General features: G+C 38.6%; 1 protein-coding gene across 3 annotated transcripts in view; it reads right to left on the reverse strand.

The window, feature by feature from the left end:
* LOC133644686 (rootletin-like) overlaps positions 1-16,471 on the reverse strand; it is a 145,077-nt gene that overhangs the window by 51,521 nt on the left and 77,085 nt on the right. For all 3 annotated transcript variants that reach the window (XM_062039376.1, XM_062039377.1, XM_062039375.1), the window contains 6 exons: positions 14,997-15,190; positions 12,024-12,151; positions 11,658-11,827; positions 11,425-11,604; positions 2,890-3,012; positions 2,678-2,821 (listed from right to left, as the gene is read on the reverse strand). In XM_062039376.1, coding sequence (XP_061895360.1) covers positions 2,678-2,821; positions 2,890-3,012; positions 11,425-11,604; positions 11,658-11,827; positions 12,024-12,151; positions 14,997-15,190 — 939 coding nt within the window. The remainder of the gene's footprint in view (positions 1-2,677; positions 2,822-2,889; positions 3,013-11,424; positions 11,605-11,657; positions 11,828-12,023; positions 12,152-14,996; positions 15,191-16,471) is intronic.

The raw sequence follows: 16,471 nt of genomic DNA on the forward strand, positions 1-16,471 counted from the left end.
ATATATATATATATATATATGAAATACTTGACTTTCAGTGAATTCTAGCTATATATATATATATATATATATATATATATATATATATATATATATATATATATATATATATATATATATATAAATATTTATTTATTTATTTATTTTATTTACATAAAAGAAATACTTGAATTTCAGTGTCCCGGTGGCTATCCATTAGAGGCCGTATTGTCCTGTTTAACTTCTCCGTTCATGATGAGTATATCATTTCGGCCACCGTGTTCAATGGAGAAGTCTGTTCTACATATTTACAGGCAACATACACCTTCCCCTTCGAACTGTCCTGGATGAACTGAAATTCTTGTTTCCATTCGTTTGAATTCGTTAGGCAAGCTGTTTATATTGTGGGAAAGCGGACGTGAGAACAGGCTGTCCCCACTCAGTCTCAGGTCCGCATTGAGCTGGAGGGGGCGTGGCCTCCAGCTCCGGCTGAATACCGGGAGTTTGTCGGGAGAAAATCTCTGCCGGGAGGTTGTCAGGAGAGGCGCTGAATACCGGGATTCTCCTGCTAAAAACGGGAGGGTTGGCGAGTATGCCCTAATAGCATTGTTGTCTGCTTGAGTCCTTCCACTTGTTTCAACCGTGTGTAACATTCCACGCTACTAAATAATACAAGCATGTAGGATTCCTGCTGATATCAACAAGCTGTATCGGCACACCCACATTTACCTCTAAAGGCTTAGTGGCCACATGTGTGGACAGCACCTTTTAGCTCTTATTTCCAAAATTGTGTACACTACTGAATTGGGGTCTTATGGCCGCTTATGTGGACACTTATACTGCCATCTGGTGGTGTCAGAAGAGTATAACATACAATGGAATTTGGAAAAAAAAGTGTAAAATTAAGAATTAGCATGTCACTACACATAAAGTACATGTTTGTGTACTTATTGACTAAGTACATCATATCAAAAGATGATTCTTAGTTTTTATTCTAATTAGGGTCCAATAAGCCCAAATAGCAAAGAGAAATTAAAAAAAGCTTGTAAACAAACAGCTTGGGCCTTAGGAGGTTTTTAATATTAGCAAAAAAAACTTACTTTCGGAGAGAAAAAGTGTGAAAATATGGATTTTCTTACAAAAAATATAATCTATATTGTCCCGGCTCGTACGCACCTCAGTGCGCATTCATGTGTCTGGCCCCAGCAAGCAGCTGCAATCAATCGCCAGCAATCAGCGCACCTGTCACTGATCAGAGGACATGCATTCATAAGCCTGCACAACCTGCTATCCCGCGCCAGAACGTAGTCCTCTGTTCCCGTACAGTAAGCCGACTAACCAAGCTCTACGCATTCTCTCTCGGTGTTTCTTCCCCGTCGTGTTGAATAGTATCGTGTCCTCCCTGCAGCCTGCCTTCGTTCCCACGTCACGAGCGGTGTGTCTCGTCTTCCCGCGTTCCCTCTGCTGCTTCCCTGGCTGCTTCTTGGATCTCGACCTCCCGCCTGGACACGGACCTTTAGACGCCTCTCTAATCGCCCCCGACTTCCTGCCTGTCTCACGGACCTACGAGCCTGCCCTGCCCCTATTGGACTTCCGCCTCTAGTGCAACACTGAGGGTAACCCACTACAGTTAAATCCTACACATAGTCGCGCACCACACACATTCTTGACTAGTTCTCACTCTTAATTTATTGATTTATATATATTGTGTATATATATATATATATATACATACACTACCGTTCAAAAGTTTGGTGTCACATAAAATGTCCTTATTTTTCAATGAAGATAACTTTAAACTAGTCTTAACTTTAAAGAAGTACACTTTATACATTGCTAATGTGGTAAATGACTATTCTAGCTGCAAATGTCTGGTTTTTGGTGCAATATCTACATAGGTGTATAGAGGCCCATTTCCAGCAACTATCACTCCAGTGTTCTAATGGTACAATGTGTTTGCTCATTGGCTCAGAAGGCTAATTGATGATTAGAAAACCCTTGTGCAATCATGTTCACACATCTGAAAACAGTTTAGCTCGTTACAGAAGCTACAAAACTGACCCTCCTTTGAGCAGATTGAGTTTCTGGAGCATCACATTTGTGGGGTCAATTAAACGCTCAAAATGGCCAGAAAAAGAGAACTTTCATCTGAAACTCGACAGTCTATTCTTGTTCTTAGAAATGAATATATATATATATATATATATATATATATATATATATATATATATATATATATATATATATATATATATATATATATATATATATATATATATATATATATATATATATATATATGTATATATATATGTAAATAAAAATAGAGTTTAAACGACGTCCCTCCTGTCTGTGCCGTCTCCTCCTCCTGTACACATAACATATTATATTATTTTTAGCTTTTTTTTAATGTTTTAAATCCAGGATAGCAGCAGGACAAATACCAAAATCCTGAATAGGCTTTGAGGCTTTCCAACGTTTGTGTTTTCATGCTCCAAAAGCCAGTTGTCAGATACAGCGAGAGAGAAAAAAGTATTTGGTGTGACAGCGTCATGCAAACAACCCTAAAGCTGAGCCAAAATCAATAGGAGTCTTTGCTAAATGGCACTACAGTAATTGCTACAAACGGCCTCTCCCACATCCAGGCGTCCCACGCCAAGTCAAACACATCTGGTCCTCCTCTTTAGAACTTTCTCACCTCTTGCTGGGCGACTTGGTTCTGTTGGCCCAGCTCCCGGACCTGCTGGCATCGACCCCGCTCGGCCACCTCGTGCGAGTTCACCGACGCCTGGAACTCGGTTCGCAGCTTGTCCGTCTCGCACCGCAGGGCGGATACTTCCTTCTGGGAGACAACCAGTCCATTAAAAAGTTGAATGTGTCATCGGCGCTCGCTAGATTGCTGATTTGGACCTTGTTCTGCTCCTGCGCAGCTAGCGCATCACTGCGTGCGCGCTGCAGCTCCGTGGTCGCCGAGTCCAGATTCTGCTGCAGGCCCGACATCTCCTGCACCATGGCAGCCTTCTGGGACAAAGCCTGGGCACAGGAATCAAACATTAGAACAGAGCAGGGGTGTCCTAACTTTTTGGGCTGAAATACATTGAAAGCTGACTGCATGTAAAGTAACTACCGTATTTTTCGGAGTATAAGTCGCACCGGCCGAAAATGCATAATAAAGAAGGAAAAAAACATATATAAGTCGCACTTGAGTATAAGTCGCATTTTTTGGGGAAAATTATTTGACAAAAGCCAACACCAAGAATAGACATTTGAAAGGCAATTTAAAATAAATAAAGAATAGTGAACAACAGGCTGAATAAGTGTACGTTATATGAGGCATAAATAACCAACTGAGAAGGTGCCTGGTATGTTAACGTAACATATTATGGTAAGAGTCATTCAAATAACTATAACATACACTACCGTTCAAAAGTTTGGGGTCACCCAAACAATTTAGTGGAATAGCCTTCATTTCTAAGAACAAGAATAGACTGTCGAGTTTCAGATGAAGGTTCTCTTTTTCTGGCCATTTTGAGCGTTTAATTGGACCCCACAAATGTGATGCTCCAGAAACTCAATCTGCTCAAAGGAAGGTCAGTTTTGTAGCTTCTGTAACGAGCTAAACTGTTTTCAGATGTGTGAACATGATTGCACAAGGGTTTTCTCATCATCAATTAGCCTTCTGAGCCAATGAGCAAACACATTGTACCATTAGAACACTGGAGTGATAGTTGCTGGAAATGGGCCTCTATACACCTATGTAGATATTGCACCAAAAACCAGACATTTGCAGCTAGAATAGTCATTTACCACATTAGCAATGTATAGAGTGTATTTCTTTAAAGTTAAGACTAGTTTAAAGTTATCTTCATTGAAAAGTACAGTGCTTTTCCTTCTAAAATAAGGACATTTCAATGTGACCCCAAACTTTTGAACGGTAGTGTGACCCCAAACTTTTCAACGGCGTCGGTTGAGGTGGGCGGGGGGGAGGTATAATGTAGCCCGAAAGAGTTAGGGATGCATGGGATTCTGGGTATTTGTTGTGTTTATGTTGTGTTACAGTGCGGATGTTCTCCCGAAATGTGTTTGTCATTCTTGTTTGGTGTGGGTTCACAGTGTGGCGCATATTAGTAAGAGTGTTAAAGTTGTTTAAACGGGCACCCTCGGTGTGACCTTGTATGGCTGTTGACCAAGTATGCCTCGCAGTCACTTAAGTGTGTCCGTAGAAGCCGTATACAACATGCGACTGGGCTTGCACGCTGTTTGTAAAGATTGTAGAGGGCGCTAAAGGCAGTGCCGTCATAGTACGCCCTTATTATTGTTGTTTGGGTGAAAATCAGCAGACATTAGATAGAATAGTTGCTCTGAAATTCGGGAGTCTCCCGGTAAAATTGGGTGATGCTGGCAAGCGGTATTCATATAAAACTCGCGGGACGCAGTAACATTACATTTTCATATTAAGGTGCGGGCCGCGTGTCTGAGACCCCTGGTTTATACATAGCACAAAGCAAAAAAAAAAACTTTGTATGCAGTGTTATTTCATTTTAAATTTTAAAAGAGTTTTGTGGCTCCCATTGTTTTCTTTATTTTGTGGAACGGGTCAAAATGGCTCTTTGAGTGGTAAAGGTTGCCGACCCCTGGTCTGGTCTCTTACGTGAATGAGCTAAATAATATTATTTGATATTTTACGGTAATGTGTTAATAATTTCACACATAAGTCGCTCCTGAGTATAAGTCGCACCCCAGGCCAAACTATGAAAAAAACTGCGACTTATAGTCCAAAAAATACGGTAATATAATATATAATAGTAATATAATAAAATAATTGAATATTAAGCGTATGTGAAAGTTTGACTCCTACATTGTTTACTTCTTAAAGTTTTGTAATCAATCCAAAATATCAAGCAGCTGAAATGCACCAAACATAGATAAATGTGGAGAGTTTTACATTTTTCCCATCATGCATTGCATGGCTGTAATTTTGCTTTTTTTTTTTAATGGTGTTTGGACATTTTTCATAATATCCACAATGTTCAGTGAGCAAGTTGTGTTGTGTGTTTACATTTATGTTAGTTACCTTTTTTGTTGTTGCACCATGACTAGGGAAGGTTGTTTGGATGCTGTGCTATTGTTCCAAAAAAAACATCAAGAGTCATCGATCCGATTTACCCATATTGTCCGAAGGGTGGCAGTAAATATTATTATTATATTACTGCAACGCACTTCTTGTGCGGATCCCCAGCAATAACATCCAGAAGCTGCAATACATACAGAATATTGCTGCTAGGATCCTGGTGAGAGTGCGGAAATACGACCACATCACACCGGTTCTCAAACCCCTTCACTGGCTTCCTGTTTCACTCAGGATTGAATATAAAGTCTGCCTACTAACCCACCAGTGCTCCAATGCTGAAGATGAACTGAACTGAAATGTTGACAGAATGTAGGATGAATGTAGGAATAGTTTGAATGTTGGAATGGTTTAAATGCTGAAATTGTTTAAATGTTAAAATGGTTTGAATGTTGAAATGGTTTAAATGTTAAAACGGTTTAAATGCTGAAATGGTTTAAATGTTAAAATGGTTTGAATGTTGAAATGGTTTGAATGTGTAAATTGTTTAAATGTTAAAATGGTTTGAATGTTAAAATTTTTTGAATGCTGAAATGGTTTGAATGTTGAAATTGTTTGAATGCTAAAATTGTTTGAATGTTGAAATTGTTTGAATGTTGAAATTGTTTGAATGTTGAAATTGTTTAAATGTTAAAATGGTTTGAATGTTGAAATTGTTTAAATGTTAAAATGGTTTAAATGCTGAAATGGTTTAAATGTTAAAATGGTTTGAATGTTAAAATGGTTTGAATGTTGAAATTGTTTAAATGTTAAAATGGTTTAAATGCTGAAATGGTTTAAATGTTAAAATGGTTTAAATGTTAAAATGGTTTGAATGTTGAAATTGTTTAAATGTTAAAATGGTTTGAATGTTGAAATGGTTTAACTGCTGAAATGGTTTAAATGTTAAAATGGTTTAAATGTTGAAATTGTTTAAATGTTAAAATGGTTTGAATGTTGAAATTGTTTAAATGTTAAAATGGTTTGAATGTTGAAATGGTTTGAATGTTGAAATGGTTTAAATGCTGAATTTGTTTAAATGCTGAAATGGTTTGAATGTTAAAATTGTTTCAATGTTGAAATTGTTTAAATGCTGAAATGGTTTAAATGTTAAAATAGTTTGAATGTTGAAATGGTTTGAATGTTGAAATTGTTTAAATGCTGACATTTTTTAAATGCTGAAATGGTTTGAATGTTAAAATTGTTTGAATGTTGAAATTGTTTAAATGCTGGAATTGTTTTAATGTTAAAATTGTTTGAATGTTGAAATTGTTTAAATGCTGAAATGGTTTGAATGTTAAAATTGTTTGAATGTTGAAATTGTTTAAATGCTGAAATTGTTTGAATGTTAAAATTGTTTGAATGTTGAAATTGTTTGAATGTTAAAATTGTTTCAATGTTGAAATGGTTTAAATGCTGAAATGGTTTAAATGTTGAAATGGTTTGAATGTTGAAATGGTTTGAATGTTAAAATTGTTTGAATGTTGAAATTGTTTAAATGCTGAAATTGTTTGAATGTTAAAATTGTTTGAATGTGGAAATGGTTTAAATGTTGAAATTGTTTGAATGTTAAAATTGTTTGAATGTTAAAATTGTTTGAATGTTGAAATTTTTTGAATGCTGAAATTGTTTCAATGTTAAAATTGTTTGAATGTTGAAATTGTTTAAATGCTGAAATGGTTTGAATGTTAAAATTGTTAGAATGTTGAAATTGTTTAATTGCTGAAATAGTTTGAATGCTAAAATTGTTTGAATGTTGAAAAGCTGACACTAAACTGAAATACTAGTGAAATGTATAAATAGTTTGAAAGTTGAAATAGAATGAATCGGCGAATGGATGAATTTTGGTGTATAAAAGCATATGTGTGAATGTTTGGAGCCTTCACACAATAAAGCAAAGTGCAAACATAAAAACTTCCACAATATATTACAGCTGTGTTGCTTCAGTTTTGGCCAAAAGGCTCCATCTCAAAGAGTGGAAAAGCCATCTGCACCCGACTTCAGGAACTGGTTAAATGAACTTGTGAACGTAATGACTCTTGAAAAAATAAGATTTATAAACTCTACAAATATGAACGAATGGGAACTAACCTGGAAGCCTTTACTGACATAAATAGAATCATAACTTATAGACATCCCCCCCCCCCCCTCGGGAAAGGGAGGGGAAGAAAGGAAAGAAGACGGGAAAGGAAAGGAAAAAATAAATAAAACTTGTATCTTTTTTGTAGTTATATTCCTTTTTTATTAAACATTTAAAACTAGATGAGGAAATTCCTGAAGGAATTGCGTGTGAATGCTGAAGATTAACTGAAATCCTGTAATTTTTTTTTTGCATCGTTGAAGTCGAGCACAAAATTCCTGAACAGGCTGAATATTTTGAATTTGGAACAGTTGGAATCAGATGAAAAATGTGGGGATTGTGGAACTTTGAAGAATGTCCCATTGATTTCAATAGGAATTTCCCCCAAAATTTGGGAATTTCGGGTAAAGCGGGAGTTTTTTTGAAATTGGTAAAAAAAAACAACTTTAAAAGGTCTGAATGAGTTGAAATGATTAAAATCGGTGGAGAAATGTTGAAGTAGTAACATTGAGAAATGGTATTACGGAATTCCTGGAAAACCGGGAATTTTTCCAGTTCAAAAAACAACTCTGTTTTTTTGTCCTAATTAAGAGGAATGTTTTGACGGTGGAACGGTTGAAGTGGGATGAACCAAAAACTAACACTTAACACTTGCGGCTAGAGATGTCCGATAATATCGGTCTGCCGATATTATCGGCCGATAAATGCGTTAAATTGTAATATCGGAAATTATCGGTATCGTTTTTTTTATCATCAGTATCGTTTTTTTTGTTGGTTTTTTTTAAATTATTTTTTATTAAATCCACATAAAAAACACAAGATACACTTACAATTAGTGCACCAACCCCAAAAAAACCCTCACCCCATTTACACTCATTCACACAAAAGGGTTGTTTCTTTCTGTTATTAATATTCTGCTTCCTACATTATATATCAATATATATCAATACAGTCTGCAAGGGATACAGTCCGTAAGCACACATGATTATGCGTGCTGCTGCTCCACTAATAGTACTAACCTTTAACAGTTAATTTTACAAATTTTCATTAATTACTAGTTTCTATGTAACTGTTTTTATATTGTTTTACTTTCTTTTTTATTCAAGAAAATGTTTTTAATTTATTTATCTTATTTTATTTATTTTTTAAAAAAGTACCTTATCTTCACCATACCTGGTTGTCCAAATTAGGCATAACAATGTGTTAATTCCACGACTGTATATATCGGTTGATATCGGTATCGGTTGATATCGGTATCGGTAATTAAAGAGTTGGACAATATCGGCATATCGGATATCGGCAAAAAGCCATTATCGGACATCCCTACTTGCGGCTATGCATTATGTCTTCATGGCAGCCAAAGTTGTACTCCAGTGCAATCTGGGTAAAGTCTTTTTCATTGCGCTTCATTCTTTTCATTCCATAGCCAGTACAATTATCTGGGAAAATGTTTCTAGAAAACTCTCTGTATAAAACTTCATTGTGCAGAATTCCAAACAAGGCACTACTCACTAAGGTTTTGCTTATCTCTAAAATATATATATAAAGCATTTCTTTTTGGGCTTTCACCGAACCCTGCAATGTGTGTAGTATATTGAATTTGTGCATCTGTGATGTCACATCCTTCCTTAATAAGTGGACATTGCATCATACCTTATAATTGTTCAGTAAACATTGCATCATACCTTATAATTGTTCAGCACACATTGCATCATACCTTATAATTGTTCAGCACACATTGCATCATACCTTATAATTGTTCAGTAAACATTGCATCATACCTTATAATTGTTCAGTAAACATTGCATCATACCTTATATATTGTTCAGCACACATTGCATCATACCTTATAATTGTTCAGCAAACATTGCATCATACCTTATATATTGTTCAGCACACATTGCATCATACCTTATAATTGTTCAGCACACATTGCATCATACCTTAATTGTTCAGCAAACATTCTAAATTAGGGTCTGGTACTTAACATGGGCAGCTATTGCATCGTACCTTAACAGCTGTTCGGCCAACCCTTTTAATTTACAATTCGGTAGTTAACATGGGCTCCGATTGCGTCGTACCTTAATAGCTGTTCAGCCAACCCTTTTAAGTTACGGTTCGGTAGTTAACATGGGCTCCGATTGCATCGTACCTTAATAGCAGTTCAGCCAACCCTTTTAAGTTACGGTTCGGTAGTTAACATGGGCTCCGATTGCGTCATACCTTAATAGCTGTTCAGCCAACCCTTTTAAGTTACGGTTCGGTAGTTAACATGGGCTCCGATTGCGTCATACCTTAATAGATGTTCAGCCAACCCTTTTAATTTACAATTCGGTAGTTAACATAGGCAGCTATTGCATCGTACCTTAACAGCTGTTCAGCCAACTCTTTTAATTTACAATTCGGTAGTTAACATGGGCTCCAATTGCGTCATACCTTAATAGCTGTTCAGCCAACCCTTTTAAGTTACGGTTCGGTAGTTAACATGGGCTCCGATTGCGTCACACCTTAATAGATGTTCAGCCAACCCTTTTAAGTTACGGTTCGGTAGTTAACATGGGCTCCGATTGCGTCACACCTTAATAGATGTTCAGCCAACCCTTTTAAGTTACGGTTCGGTAGTTAACATGGGCGCCGATTGCGTCGTACCTTGATAGCTGTTCAGCCAACCCTTTTAAGTTACGGTTCGGTAGTTAACATGGGCGCCGATTGCATCGTACCTTAATAGCAGTTCAGCCAACCCTTTTAAGTTACGGTTCGGTAGTTAACATGGGCGCCGATTGCGTCGTACCTTAATAGCTGTTCAGCCAACCCTTTTAAGTTACGGTTCGGTAGTTAACATGAGCGGGGATTGCATCATATTTAAAAAAACAAAAACAAAAAACACTTATATGGTCTGAATGAGTTGAAAAGGTTGGTGTTGGAATGTTTTAAATCGGTGGAGAAATGTTGAAGTAATAACATGTTGAAATGAGTATTACGGAATTCCTGGAATTTCGGGAAAAACAGGAATTTTCCCAGTTCTGATTAAGAGGAATGTTTTGACGGTGGAACAGTTGAAATGCGTTGAAAAATGTGGAAGGAGTAGTCGCCAGAAAAAAGGGTGGAAATAGGGCTTTGGAAAAACAGGAATTCTGGAAAATCCTGGAATTTTTTTGAACTTGGAAAAGGGGAAGTTTGAGTTTCCAGAATAGTGAAATGTGTTGAAGGTATAGTTTGAATAGGTTGAAAAATGTGGAAATGGTGGAAGTTTGAAAAATGGCTAATTCATTTTGAATGGGGAAAATGTCCCGGAAAACCTGGAATTCTGGGAAATCTGGGAATTAACATGGGCACCGATTGCGTCGCACCTTAATAGCTGTTCAGCCAACCCTTTTAAGTTACAATTCGGTAGTTAACATGGGCAGCTATTGCATCGTACCTTAATAGCTGTTCAGCCAACCCTTTTAAGTTACGGTTCGGTAGTTAACATGAGCGGGGATTGCATCATTTTTAAAAAAACCCACAAAAAAAACACTTAAATGGTCTGAATGAGTTGAAAAGGTTGGTGTTGGAATGTTTTAGATCGGTGGAGAAATGTTGAAATAATAACATGTTGAAATGAGGAATGGTATTACGGAATTCCTGGAATTTCGGGAAAACCGGGAATTTTCCCAGTTCTGATTAAAGAGGAATGTTTTGACGGTGGAACAGTTGAAATGCGTTGAAAAATGTGGAAGGAGTAGTCGCCAGAAAAAAGGGTGGAAATAGGGCTTTGGAAAAGCGGGAATTCTGGGAAATCCTGGAATTTTTTTTAACTTGGAAAAGGGGAAGTTTGAGTTTCCAGAATAGTGAAATGTGTTGAAGGTATTGTTTGAATAGGTTGAAAAATGTGGAAATGGTGGAAGTTTGAAAAATGGCTAATTCATTTTGAATGGGGAAAAATGTCCCGGAAAACCTGGAATTCTGGGAAATCTGGGAATTAACATGGGCACCGATTGCGTCGCACCTTAATAGCTGTTCTGCCAACCCTTTTAAGTTACGGTTCGGTAGTTAACATGAGATGGGACGACTTTTTGATCAATGAAAAAAAATAGAGTGTATTAACATTGCAACTTCTTCTCCTTACATTTCACCTGTAAGCTCTTTTATTCCAGTTGTTGATGTTTTTTCTTTTGTAGTGGTATTTTAAAAAAAATTAAATAAATAAAAGAGCTGCGGGCCAATTGGTGAGCACTCAGTAGTTGTGTGTCTGACTTGTGAGACCGGAGAACATCACCTCCTGTTTCTCGCTCTCAGCCTGCAGGAGGATTTGCTTGCATTGCTGCTGCACTCGGAGCAGTTCCTTCTGGGCCTGCTGCGCCTCCTCCTGGGCCTGCTGCGCCTCCTTCCGGCTGCGCGCGTCCGACGCCTCCGAGCCGGCGCGCAGCTGCTCGGTCAGCGCGGCACACTGCTGCTCCTGCGGGGAAGCACCATGACACCAGTCCTGGTCACCGTGTTGCAGCATCAAACCTTGAGCCTGCGTTGAGCCTCCAGCTGCTCTCTGTGCTGTTCATCCCTGCTCTTTAGGCTCTGGAGGGCGTTCCTCTCCACCTGGACCCACTTCTCCTCCAAAGCGCTGCGCTCCTGTGCAGCCTGAGCAAGCTGGTGCTCTGCGTCCAGACGCACCTGTGCAACATCACCTGCACACACACACACACACACGTCATTGACTTTAAATATTCTACGGTTCAGCGCCATGTGACGTCTCATGGCGTCGGTGAGCAAAGTGCTGGGAAAATGGGCTCCACATGTCGAGCGGCCCAGCTGTCGGACACTTGAAATATGGTCCTCTGGTGGAGCCTTTGGCCGGAGGGGTTGGCATGAGGGTCTACTCACGCGTCAGGGCCTCGTTAGCCGACAACATGCTGCGGCGCTCCGCCTCCAGGCGGCCGCACTCGGCCTCCAGGGACGAGGACAGCTCATGGCTCTGGAACAGACTGGTCTCCAGGGACTGCTTCTCAGCTCTGCAAGGTTGTGGGAAGACGTGAGGTTTGGAAGCTCGTACAAAAACCCAAGCAGCCGGCGTTACGTTTCCGTAGCAAAGCGTGTTACTTCTATCAATCAATCAATCATCCATCCATCTTCTTCCGCTTATCCGAGGTCGGGTCGCGGGGGCAGCAGCCTAAAAGCCCAGACTTCCCTCTCCCAAGCAACTTCGTCCAGCTCTTCCCGAGGGAACCCCGAGACGTTCCCAGGCCAGCCGGGAGACATAGTCTTCCCAACGTGTCCTGGGTAGGGATGTCCGATAATGGCTTTTTGCCGATATCCGATATTGTCCAACTCTTTAATTACCGATACCGATATCAACCGATACCGATACTGATATATACAGTTGTGGAATTAACACATTATTATGCCTAATTTGGACAACCAGGTATGGTGAAGATAAGGTCCTTTTTTTTTTAAATTAATAAAATAAAATAAGATAAATAAATTAAAAACATTTTCTTAAATAAAAAAGAAAGTAAAACAATATAAAATCAGTTACATAGAAACTAGTAATTAATGAAAGTTAGTAAAATTAACTGTTAAAGGTTAGTACTATTAGTGGACCAGCAGCACGCACAATCGTGTGCTTACGGACACGTATCCCTTGCAGACTGTATTGATATATATTGATATATAATGTAGGAACCACAATATTAATAACAGAAGGAAACAACCCTTTTGTGTGAATGAGTGTAAATGGGGGAGGGAGGTTTTTTGGGTTGGTGCACTAATTGTAAGTGTATCTTGTGTTTTTTATGTTGATTTAATTAAAAAAAAAAAAAAAAAAAAAAAAAAAAAAAAAAAAACCCATACCGATAATAAAAAAAACGATACCGATAATTTCCGTTATTACATTTTAAAGCATTTATCGGCCGATAATATCGGCCGGCCGATATTATCGGACATCTCTAGTCCTGGGTCTTCCCCCGTGGCCTCCTACCGGTCGGACGTGCCCTAAACACCTCCCTAGGGAGGCGTTCGGGCGGCATCCTGACCAGATGCCCGAACCACCTCATCTGGCTCCTCTCCATGTGGAGGAGCAGCGGCTTTACTTTGAGCTCCTCCCGGATGGCAGAGCTTCTCACCCTATCTCTAAGGGAGAGACCCGCCACCCGGCGGAGGAAACTCATTTTGGCCGCCTGTACCCGTGATCTTGTCCTTTCGGTCATAACCCAAAGCTCGTGACCATAGGTGAGGATGGGAACGTAGATCGACCGGTAAATTGAGAGCTTTGCCTTCCGGCTCAGCTCCTTCTTCACCACAACGGATCGATACAGCGTCCGCATTACTGAAGACGCCGCACCGATCCGCCTGTCGATCTCACCATCCACTCTTCCCTCACTCGTGAACAAGACTCCGAGGTACTTGAACTCCTCCACTTGGGGCAAGATCTCCTCCCCAACCCGGAGATGGCACTCCACCCTTTTCCGGGCGAGAACCATGGACTCTTGACTTGGAGGTGCTGATTCTCATCCCAATCAATCAGTCAATTTTTATTTAAATAGCCCTAAATCACGAGTGTCTCAAAGGGCTGCACAAGCCACAACGACATCCTCGGCTCAGATCCCACATCAGGGCAAGGAAAAACTCAACCCGATGGGACAATGAGAAACCTTGGAGGGGAACGCAGATGTGGGGGCCCCCCACCTGGGCGACCGGTGCAATGGACGTGGAGTGGATCCAGCACAGGGGTCACCAACGCGGTGCCCGCAGGCACCAGGTAGCCCGTAAGGACCAGATGAGTAGCCCGCTGGCCTGTTCTAAAAATAGCTCAAATAGCAGCACTTATCAGTGAGCTGCCTATATTTTTTTAATTTTATTTATTTACTAGCAAGCTGGTCTCGCTTTGCTCGACATTTTTCATTCTAAGAGAGACAAAACTCAAAAAAAATCTAAAAATCCAAGAAAATATTTTAAAGACTTGGTCTTCACTAACTGACAAAGAAACAGATAACAGATTTGGTGTCCAGTTCAAAGTGTGACATGATTTATTGAAAAATTTGAGAGTTGACTTTTGTATTTTACATGAGTTATTATTTGTACAAACATGGTGCAAAGTAATTCATGATTTGTTCAAAAATGTTAGTGGCTAGCTAGTTAAAATGGGATATTGTGATTTCACAAGACTGTCTTGGAAGTGATCATTGGAAAATGTTCAATTTGAAAAATGTGCCCTTAGAGAAAATATAAAAATAAAGTGTTGCATGTTGATATTTATCTGTTTCTATATATATTTATTGTGAGAAATCATTAAGATGATCAGTGTTTCCACAAAGATAAATATCATTAATTATTAATAATAACAGAGTTAAAGGTAAATTGAGCAAATTGGCTATTTCTGGCAATTTTTTTAAGTGTGTATCAAACTGGTAGCCCTTCGCATTAATCAGTACCCAAGAAGTAGCTCTTGGTTTCAAAAAGGTTGGTGACCCCTGATCTAGCATAATATTGTGAGAGTCCAGTCCATATGCATCAAGTCTTATGTACTTTGACCTCTGTTACCTGTATGTAGCAATGTTTCATTGTACTGTCCCCTGTCAAATAAATCCATAAATCAATAAAATAAATAAATGCTTGGTCACGCTAACTAAGCACTGTAGTGGTCTCACTGTCTCTACCTGTCCCCCAGTATGTTTCATTGAATTCTTGTATTTCACCTTTTTTACTTCTGTAGTTTATATGTCCTGCATGCAGTGCAGAGCTTTACGTTCTGACCTAAAAACTGAATGTGTACACAGACCGAGGACCTGCTGTATGGTGGATGAGACTTCCATCCTCACCAGGGTGAACACATCCACACCCTCGGCACTGAACACAAACCTGAGTACTTGCAGCTCCTGCACCAGGCCGAAGGTCGTCCGCTCGGCCGCGCTGAGTCGGACCTCCAGGCCGGCCTTGTCCTTGGCCAGCTCCTCCTTGTCGGCGCCAGCCTTCTTGAGGGCTGCATGGTGCACCTCCAGCTGCTTCCTGCAATGGTGCAGCTCCTCTGACACGCTCTGCATCTGCCTGCTCACCTGCACACGACACACCCATTGTCAAACTCACAGAATAGCAGTTTGGTGCTAGCCGAAGGTCAAATTCATCATTTTCTTCAGAGGAACATGGAGTGACGGAATAGTGAAAATTAAAGCAGAAAAAGTCTAGAATGCGTGGAGTGGCACACAGTGGATGACTATCATGGAGAGACAGATTGATACGAGCGTGATGGATTGATATTTTTGTCCCAGTTTCCCTTTCATACCAGACAAGAATTTTGACTCTTTTAATGTTTTATTTTTTTTAACTTACAATACTGACTTTTTCAGTGTAAAAAATTCAGAGCTGAAAAATTCAGTGTTAATGCTTCGAAAAGCAAAAACCGGAAGTGAGCCTTGCTTTTTGAAGCAGCAAATTATTTGACACTGAGGTTCATTTGTGTCTTTATTACGGAAGATTTTTTTTTAAACTGAATTTATGGAACTGAATGTTTTGCCTTTGAGTTTTGTGAACTGAATTTTGTTTGACATGAAATTATGCTGACAATTTCATTAAAAAAAAAAATCCAGTGTAAAAAAAATGCAGTGTTAAATTCAGTGTAAAAAATTCAGAGCTGAAAAATTCAGTGTTAAAAAATTCAGTGTAAAAAATTCAGAGCTGAAAAATTCAGTGTTAAAAAATTCAGTGTAAAAAAATTCAGTGTTAAAAAATTCAGTGTAAAAAATTCAGAGCTGAAAAATTCAGTGTTAAAAAATTCAGTGTAAAACAATTCAGTGTTAAAAAATTCAGTGTAAAAAATTCAGAGCTGAAAAATTCAGTGTAAAAAATTCAGTGTTAAAAAATTCAGTGTAAAAAATTCAGAGCTGAAAAATTCAGTGTTAAAAAATTCAGTGTAAAAAATTCAGAGCTGAAAAATTCAGTGTAAAAAAATTCAGTGTTAAAAAATTCAGTGTAAAAATTCAGAGCTGAAAAATTCAGTGTAAAAAATTCAGTGTTAAAAAATTCAGTGTAAAAAATTCAGAGCTGAAAAATTCAGTGTTAAAAAATTCAGTGTAAAACAATTCAGTGTTAAAAAATTCAGTGTAAAAAATTCAGAGCTGAAAAATTCAGTGTAAAAAATTCAGTGTTAAAAAATTCAGTGTAAAAAAATCAGAGCTGAAAAATTCAGTGTTAAAAAATTCAGTGTAAAAAATTCAGAGCTGAAAAATTCAGTGTAAAAAAACTCAGTGTTAAAAAATTCAGTGTAAAAAATTCAGAGCTGAAAAATTCAGTGTAAAAAATTCAGTGTTAAAAAATTCAGTGTAAAAAATTCAGAGCTG

This window comes from Entelurus aequoreus, linkage group LG27 (assembly GCF_033978785.1).
Source record: "Entelurus aequoreus isolate RoL-2023_Sb linkage group LG27, RoL_Eaeq_v1.1, whole genome shotgun sequence".
Taxonomy (NCBI): domain Eukaryota; kingdom Metazoa; phylum Chordata; class Actinopteri; order Syngnathiformes; family Syngnathidae; genus Entelurus; species Entelurus aequoreus.